Below are 9,502 nucleotides of genomic sequence, written 5' to 3' on the forward strand. Positions count from 1 at the left end.
TGAGGATCCAGTGAAATCATATTTGTAAAGCCTCAGAGCAATGTCTGACGCATAGTAGTGGCTTAATAAATGTTTGCTCCTTTTTCTTCCCTTGTTCCCTTCTGTCTAATCACTTCTCACCTTTGCCAAAGCCAAGAGTCCTAAGTGAAGCCAAGGAACTTTAACCTGTCAAGCAGCATTTATTAAGTGCCACTACTGTGTGCCAGCGGGGGGTGGGGGAGGATGGTGGTGGTGGTGGTGGTGTTGGTCTGTTCCCCTCCCCCACCTCTCATCACCAGCCAGACATCAAGTACCGCCGCAGATTCCGCCTCCACAAAACTCTCTCACCTTAATTGCCTGACCCACGCCACTGCACAGACAAATAGCACAGACACCATCTTACCCAGGAGCTGGCAACCTATTACTAGGCTTGATGAATTAGCTCTAAAAAGCAATTACAAGGCAATTAATTGGACGGCGTTGTCGCCTGGGTGCCCATATTTGAACTCTCCATGCAATAATTCTACCCCACAAATTGGGTGCTGGCATCAAGGAGGGTCTGAGCAGCTTTGGTAGATGGTTCCTCACTCAGCCCGCTTCTGGGGCCGGATGGATTGCCTGATTGCAGGCATCTGCCAGAGCCCATTGGGGAAATCTTGTACCAGAGGGCTCTGGGAAATTCTTTCCAGGTGGGGTTTGGGGGATGTCAGTGTCTAGGAGCTGGAGACACTATTGGTAGAGAAGCAAGGTGAGACAGAAGAAAGAGCTTCAGAATAGATAGGGGTCTAGAGGTCTGATGGGCAAAGGTCCCCTTTGTCCTTTATCAAAGAATAATAATAGTTCGCATTTACATAGTGCTCTGAGGTTTGCAAAGCAATTTACAAGTATCATTTCATTACAAGTGTCATCCCTCAACAACCCTGAGAGGTAGGGGCTATTAATAAAGCCCTATTTTACAGATGAGGAAACTGAGATAGGTTAAAATGACTTGCCCAGGATCACACATCTAGTAAGTGCCTGAGGCTAGATTTGAACTCAGGCCTTTCTGACTCCCAGCTCTCTATCCACTACACTGCCTAACTGGTTGTGTGTTCACCCAGAGGAGCAGAATTTTAAGCATCATGGCCAACATTTAGGAGCGGGAACTAATCTTGGCACCCCTTCCCCAAAATTACCCAGAAGAGTCAGAGGATCTGAATCCAGATCCCAGCTCTTCCACTTACCCCCTACGTACTACGCGTGTGTCCTTATTCAAGACAGTTAGCCTTCTCTAGGTCTCAGTTTACTCATCTGTAAAGTGATGGCAATTAGACTAGATTTGTGTCTGTTATGTGCCAATTAAACTTCTCCAGGCCTCGGTTAAATGACAGGGGATGGATGAGATTCAATTCCATGAGCATCTATTGTGTACCCACTATGTGCCAGGCACTATACTAGGCAGTAAGGGGAGACAAATATTAAAAAAAAAAAACAGCTCAATCCCTGCCTTTAGGTTGCTTACATTCTATCAGAGGCATACAGCAACTATAAAGATAAGGAAAAACAAATTATGCAAGTCCCTCAATCTCATTAGGCCTCAGTTTATTCATCTTAAAATGGGGGAGGTTGTACTAGAGTCCATCAATTCAACAAACTTTTGGTATTGAGGTGGGGGAAATGACACATATTTAAGTTATTCTTGACTTAGTGTATAAATATGGGCAGCTAGGTGGCACAGTGGTTAGAGTGCCAGACCTGGAGTCTGGAAGACTCATTTTCATGAATTCAAATCTGGCCTCAGACACTTCCTAGCAGTGTGACCCGTGGCGAGTCACTTCACCCTGTTTGACTCAGTTTCCTCATCTGTGAAATGAACTGGAGAAGGAAATGGCAAGCCGCTCCAGTGTCTCTGCCAAGAAAACCCCAAAATGGAGTCATGCAGAGTTGGATACAACTGAACAACAACAAAATGGATAAATAATTCTCTTTTTTTGTCTCCTTCCTCTCTCCAAATTCTTGACATTGGCTGAGCATGCTAAATACTTGCATGTACTTTACGTTTTTGCTGCTGTTCAGTCTTTTTGGTCTTGTCTGAACTTTGTTCAGTCTTGTCTCTAAACTCTAGAGCAGCCTTGAAAGCAGGCCGGAGCCAGACTGTGAAAGGTTTTCAAAGCCAAACAGAAAAGTTTTTTATTTTATCCTGGAGGCAATAGGGAGCCCCAGAAGCTGCTTGAGCAGAAGAGCAACTTGGTCAGACTCTGAGATGTCTTCTTAGAGTCTGAGTTTTTTGAGTTTTCTTTTAGCTCAAAATGTACAGTCCATCCTGGCCCCGCCCTGGTCCCATTTTCAGACACTGAATTTGAAGGAGCTATCTATCTATCTATCTATCTATCTATCTATCTATCTATCTATCTGTCTGTGTATCTATCCATCTATCCATCCATCCATCCATCCATCTACCTATCTATCCATCCATCTATCTATCATCTATCCATGCATCTATTTATCCATCCATCTATCCATGCATCCATCTATCTACATCATAGACTTCTGTGTCTTACCAGATTTCCCCAAGATGACTGCCCAGAGCTCCTGTCCATCTGACTGGGTAGTTAGGAGGACTGAAGTCTAATCTCAACTATGTGGGAGCTAGTGAGTCATCTCATGTTGGACAAAACACTTCCCTCTCTGGGCCTAAAAAATGAAAGCGTTGAAGTAGGGCCTCTAAGGCGCTATCCTGTTTGGACATTCTTTGAAGCTCTCATCTCCCCCAATAACCACAAAGGTTCACCTTCCTACTGTCTTACTGGTTTTGTTTTTCTTTGTATCCCCAGTGCCAAGCTCTGTTCTGGACACATAAAAAGCATTTAATAATGTTGACTGACTGACTGTGAGACCTTAGGCACATCACTTTCCTCCTTTTTATAAGTGCCTCATATTTAAAACATGGACTTTCGACTAAATTACCTCCAAGATCCTTCCAGCCCTGATCCCTTGAAAATTTCTCCTTGGAGATCAGTGTTTGTGGATTCCATTCTTAGGGTTGGGCTGGTGACAGGGGTTTATCTGATAAAGTAATCTGAGACAAAGGATTGTAGATTCTGACTTAAATACTCCCCTTTCTGTGTCACATCTGGATTTTCCACGTTGGAATTGCTCCACCTTGAGCAAGTTCCTTCTCTGATCTCCTGTTTCCTAACTCTGGGGTGTGGGATAGGGGCAGGGGGAGGGGGAGTTAGGTGTTTTATGAGGACCCTTCCACCTCCCAATGATCCTGTAGTCCAAGAAGTGACTGACTGACAGTGGTACAATGTGTCCTCATCATTCAAGTACATATAGTAGAGAGAATGATGGGGTCTGGAGAGTTGGGTTCTAATTTCACTTCTGCTCCTTCTTGTGTGACCAGGGGCAAGGAGAAGCTCCATATCTCTGAGCCTCAGTTTCTGTGTCTGTCAAATAGAGATGAAAAAGGTTTCTCTCCCTACAAATCCATCCAGAAGTATTTATTAAGAGTTTACTATGTGTCAGGTATTGGACTTTCCACAGTTGACTGCATCACTCATTCAGGTGGTTGTCTCTCTGCTTTCCTTCCTTGCAGTACTTCAGGGATCCGAGAGGCTGAGAGGTTTGGGACCCCCCCAGGAAGGGCTTCCAGCATCACTCGGCAGGGGAAGGAGGAGACCAGCAGCAGCGTCAAGTATAAGACTGGCCGGGTAAGACTCTGGGCATCAAGGCCTCCATTTCCTAGCCCCTCTCTGCCAGTCTTCAGCAGGCAATAGGAGGGGCCCAAAGTTAGGAGACTTGGGCTCTGGTCACTTAGGAGTTCAGTGACAGGGCACTTTATTTCTCTGGGACTAGGAAGAGCCATTCCAACTATGACATTTAATGTTTTAAGTCTCCTTGTTCCTCTCATATTCTATGTTCATATTCTCTGTTCAGAGATGTCCCACTTTCTTGGCCTTCTCCCCTCCCTGCCTCCCTAGTTATGACATTTCATACTCGAAGACCCCTCCCAGTTCTGACATTCTATGTTCTAAGGCCCCTCCCAGCTCTGACATCCTGTGTTCTAAGGGCCCTTCCAGCTCTGACATCTTGTGTTCTAAGGATCCTCTCAGTTCTGACATTCTAGGTTCTAGGACCCCTCCCAGCTCTGACACTCTGTTTTCTAATTGCCCTTCCTGCTCCGACATTTAATGTTCTAAGGTCACTCCTTGTTCTGACTCTGTGTTTTCTAAGGCCCCCTTCAGCTCTGACAATCTCTGTTCTAAAGTCCTTCCCTGCTGACAGCCTACATTGGATGAGCCCTTCCAAATCTGACATTCTGTGATTCTATTTTTTTATCCAGTTGCCACTAGGGAAGATCGGAAGGGGGTTCAGCAGCAAAGACCTTGACTTCCATGATGACTATGGCTCTCTCAGAAATGAAGACTGCTTTGATGATGACCCTCAAGATAGACCCGATCAGTGTCGTCTAGAAAACTACAGTGGACTTGAGGTCACCAATGTGTAAAGAATGGCTTTATTCCCACCAGTCTCATGGCCAAGGAAAAAAATCAAAGGGGGAAGGAAGAAGCTCATGAAGAACCCACCCAATTGGGTGCACGTAGAAACTTTGAGCTAAGTGACAACATGGTGCTGTCACCTTGTTAGCCAAGGGACACTCCCCAAACCAAACACAGCCAATTTGTAGACTGACCAATTTTAAGGGACTACTGAAATGAGCTCCTGGTGGGGAATGGTGGATTCGTACCTGGAAAGCTCTAAAAAAAGACCTCAACCATCCAACATCTTGTCCTGAACTGTTTAGATATCCCTCTACCTGAAAGCAGGGGACTAAGACCTCTCGAAAGTCACTATGACCTCTAAAGTTCTAAGGTTCTCAGGCCTGATTTCAGAAGGGACTTAGAAGTTAAGCAATCTGTGAGCTACACCTGAGCCCCAGACCAAGCCACCATGGATGGGAAAGACCCATATCCCCCCACCTCCTCAAATGTCCTTCCAAGACTAGCTGGTGGGTTAACTCAGTATTTTGGACACCAGTTTGACTGAAAGGAAGAGTAACCATGGAATAGGGAAAGTGATGGCCCAGCAAGCAACTGCCCTTCTAGCTGGGACAGCTTGTTGGGAAAGCAAGGGGCAGCCAGGGATGCTGCCTCCCTGGTACGATGTCAGAATGAAAGCTTCACCACCTGGTTTTCTTCTGCCTTTGGTTTCCAGCGGATTCCAGAGGCTTCCCCAGCCCTCCAGACTCCAGACTAGATCATCATATTCACAGCAGGCAGAGCGGGTAAAGCCTGGCATTTAGAGACATTTTTTGTTTTACTGCCCATGGAACCTTGGAAAAATATCAGTTTACTTGTGTATAAACTGAGAGACTAGGCTAGATCATCTCTAAGGCTTCTTCCTGCTCTAACATTCTTTAGGCGAGCTCCCTATGCTTCTATGATCTTGTGATCTCTCTTGGAGTGTTGACTATCTGTGTGACCTTGGGCAAATCACTTACCTTCTCTGGCTCTCAGTTTCCTCCTTTGTAAAATGAGTGGGATGGACTAGATGACCTCTGAGGTACCTTCAACCTCTAGATTTATGAACCTATGATGTGAGGCTGGTCCTGGCCTTTCACTGTAAGAGTGGCCCCTAGCTTTAGGGGAGTACTTAACAAATTCATGAAGAGTAGAAGTGGTTACCCTCTCTCAAGTCCTTGTACCTGGAGAGGGTACAGTTGTTAAATACCTGTGGCCATGCTTAGGGGTGAGGTGAGTCGTAGTCTTGAGGAATTACTGCATACACATTTCCTGGAAAAGCAATGGGATTCCTTCTGAATGAAGCGGACTTCAATACTGGACTCATCAATGTGGCCAGTCTCTCCATCTGTGTAGATATCAACCCATTGGCCTAGTCTCATCCTGTGTGATTCTTGTCCATATCCTTCCAACAGAGATTCACTCAACACTCACCTATTAGTTCTTTTTATACTTCAAGGATACATCATACTCAAGCTATCCATCTGATGAGGCATAAAATGAGGAGATACATGTTCACTAAAAGTCTTCACCCATGCCATGGAATATGTCCTGTACATTGTCCAAATGGAGGAAAAGATGTTCTCCAGACACTTTTGGTAATGAATGGCACTGTGCTGGTTGCTTCAGGACCAAGGACAGCACCGAGCTCTTTGAATAAGATCCACAGCCATTAAGAAGAAATCAACTTGGCCATCCACATAGGGAAAACTAAGTGGATGAAGAAAGTGTAATACTTAGATTAAGATAGTCCATTGACTGGGTGGCCAACCTATGGAACTAATGCATCAGGATATATATACTTTGTTGAAAGATATTATTGAAGTAGTTCCCTATTCACGAGAGCACAACAGTTTGCTTGAGACAAGAGCCATGGGGAAAATAAGCTTAATTCTTCTCAAGAGTGCCAATGGTGTCTTTGATTTAGGGGGAGGTGGGATTGAGGGGTGGGGAAATCTTATTCAGTATTCAAATAATGAATTAGGTTGTTGTTTGGGTTTTTTTTTTAAATGACTCCATAACATGAAACATAACATGTCTGCTCACGTAAGTCTTAACCAAGATGTAAGGCCAACCGAAAGGTTTGGTTTCTTGTGCCATTGTCATTGCTTTGTGACCTCTGCCTAGTGACCTCACCTGTCTGTGCCTCAGCATCTTCATCTGTAGAACAGGGACAGGGCCCCTTGTCCCTTACCCACCTCACAGGGATGTTGTGAGGACTAATATGCACTAATTTCTGTAACACACTTCATGACTTCTCTGAAGGGGCTTTATAGCAGTGGGCACCCCTCTGCTTCTCCCTTCAAAGCTGAGCGAAGAAGGCTGTTTGCTCTAGCTTGGAGCTTCTCTCGCTCACTTCAGTCTCACTCATGACTCATGTGGAAAGTCAGACCACAGGCTTTAAAAAACTCAGTCTGTTTCCAAACAGTGTCAGAATGATTGGATACAAAGGAAGAACACCCTTATCTGCCTACATAATAATCAAATAAGCAATTGTGTGGAATTTTTCACTGGATTGACTACGTTCATCAGATAATCGAGCACAGTGCTAGGCCCACAAGAGGTGCTCAGTAATTCTTGAAAAGGTTTCATTTTCTTGCCTGCAGATATCAGGGCAAAAAACAAACCCCCAAAACATTCAAACAAAAACCTCAAAAGCCAATGCCAACTAACGACTGAGGCAGAGTACAAATTCATCAATTAGGACTCTGTTTACACATCTATTGCTAAGTCTAATCATTTGTTTTAACTAAGAAGGTCTGTCTTTATTAAAGCCATTAATACCTATGTGAATAAATGATAATGCATTTGATTTTCCACACTATTATAGCAAATATTCAACTTCAGGGAGCATTTTAAAAGCATTTATACCTGTAACTAGGTCTTACTTAGGCTAAAGAATGGTAGTCCTTTCTAACAGAAGTATAAATTGAGGCCCTGTCATGAATTTGTTCACTCTGCTTACTGAAAGCCAGGTACCATTCTTTGGTCTTTAGCCATCCACTAGAATGGGTCCAGAATATCATTTCCTTCCCCTAAACATGTGAAAACATCTGGATAATAGATATGTTATATTGATTCTACCATTTTAATGGAGAAATCCATTATGTACCAATTGACAACTTTTTGACTTCAAACCCTGTGATCTTTACTCTTCCTAAAGCCACGCATGCTGGAAGGGCTAGTAAGACCATAATTCACTAGGGCATTATTTCATTTCATGATAACCAGGGTGCAACTGGAAGCTACTCTGCCCCATATTACTGACATCTCTCTATGCCCCATCCTTGTCTCCTATAAGTACAAAATTTCTGCACAGTATCCCAAGTATCAGGGTCTGCTGGATCCCTAAACCCAGTATCACAAAGGAAAGATAAAAGCTAGATCAAAGATAAAAAGTTAGGTTCCTCATGGAACCTAACTATAGTGTTGTGGCAACGTTGCTGGATTTGGAGTGACAGGTCCCGGGTTTGAGTCCCAGCTTTTCCATTTTCCACCCTTCGGAACTTGGGCAACTAACTCTTCACTTCCTGGGGTCTGAAGTTCCTCCTTTGTAAGAGGATGATCTCCAAGCCCTTTCCAGTTAGAAAGCCACTAACCTATTCTTTCCATACACATCACCACTTGAACAAAGATTCAGTTAGCTCTCTTGGGGAGTCAAATAATGTTCTGGCAGTGGAGGAGTGGTACACACTTGCAAAATTTCATATGTATAGTATAAATGAGGAAGGCAGAGCCATAGCTAGGATAGCTGACTGTGTGACTCTGGGCAAATCACTTACTTTCTCTGGGTCTCAGTTTCCTCTTTTGTAAAATGAGTGGAAAGGACTAAATGACCTCTGAGATCCCTTCCACCTCTAGATTTATGACCCTATGATATGAGATAGGATGCCTGGAGCTTTGCCTCAAAGGAGCAAAATTTAAGAAGGTGCTGAAAACACCATCCAGGAACATATTTCTTCCCTGCTTCCCACCCAGTGGCTTCGCCCTAATTAAGCAACCCTCTTCCTATCCGAAGTGCAAAAATTCCTAGTTATGGCTCTGGAGAAAGGGTAAAAGACTGTTGGAAACTGGTATGGCTTTTCAGAAACAGCTTTCCTCCCTAAACTCCTAAAGTAATGGTATATGAAGGAGCTCATCCACACCAAATGTCAAATTTCCTTCCATGAACAACTCAAGTTATTAAGTATCCAGGGATCTTGGACATCAACTGGATATTTTAGGTCATGAGCCCCTAACCCTAATTCTAATCCCCTCCTCATCAGTTCCAGGACTATTTTAAGCTTTTTGGAGCAAGGAAAGTGAACATCATGGTTCTGAGGCTACAATAATACCAATGGAGCTCACCTTCAAAGACAAAGATGACTCATTGACCCAACATCCATAAGGCTTAGGGTTCTTTCCCTGATCCTGGAATCTGATTTTGACTAATGAAAAAAAGTGGCCTCCCTTGTCCCAGAAGCTGAATGAGGTGAGCTCTGTCTTTCTGGGGGGATATGGAGCCAAAATGCCAGTTCTTCAAGTCTGAGAGAAGAGAATGAGTGGGGAAAGGAAATCAGGAAGGAGATTTTTGTGACTTGGATTTGGAGTCAGAAAAGCCAGGACTAGCAACCATGCCTGCTACTTGTCAGCTGTGTGAACTTCTGGGCCCCAAATGCTTCTCTGGCAAAAAGGAGAAGGGTTGGACTGCATCACCTTTAAGGTCCTTACCAGCTCTAAATTATCTGACCCTCTGAGCATATGGAAGCAATCTATGTTTGTCTCCGGACCAACAGCCATTCTGATGGATGTGACCTCAATCTCCAAGTGTAACAAGGAGTCCATGTCCTAAGAAGGAAATGTGTGTATGTGAGTGTGTGTGTTTCTGTATAAAGTACAATCTTCTTTGCCTGACTATTTGTCCATCTTTGGAGGGAGCAGGAATGACTTAGAAGGGCAGAGGGTGGGGAGTCTCAGGGTAGAGAGGCACACTCATGAGTCATCTGGAGAGAGGACCAGCTGGGGCCAGAGGCAAGTGATGT

At 44.2% G+C, this 9,502-nt stretch overlaps 1 protein-coding gene across 1 annotated transcript in view; it reads left to right on the top strand.

Annotated features, from left to right (window-relative positions):
• LOC118836419 (kazrin-like) overlaps positions 1–4,625 on the top strand; it is an 11,113-nt gene extending 6,488 nt beyond the window's left edge. Inside the window, exons 3-4 of the mRNA XM_036743723.1 lie at positions 3,557–3,671; positions 4,304–4,625. Of these exons, the coding sequence (XP_036599618.1) occupies positions 3,557–3,671; positions 4,304–4,468 (280 nt within the window). The 3' untranslated portion in view covers positions 4,469–4,625. The remainder of the gene's footprint in view (positions 1–3,556; positions 3,672–4,303) is intronic.
• Positions 4,626–9,502: the final 4,877 nt, after the last annotated feature.

Source organism: Trichosurus vulpecula, chromosome 2 (genome assembly GCF_011100635.1).
Source record: "Trichosurus vulpecula isolate mTriVul1 chromosome 2, mTriVul1.pri, whole genome shotgun sequence".
NCBI classification, from domain to species: Eukaryota; Metazoa; Chordata; class Mammalia; order Diprotodontia; family Phalangeridae; genus Trichosurus; species Trichosurus vulpecula.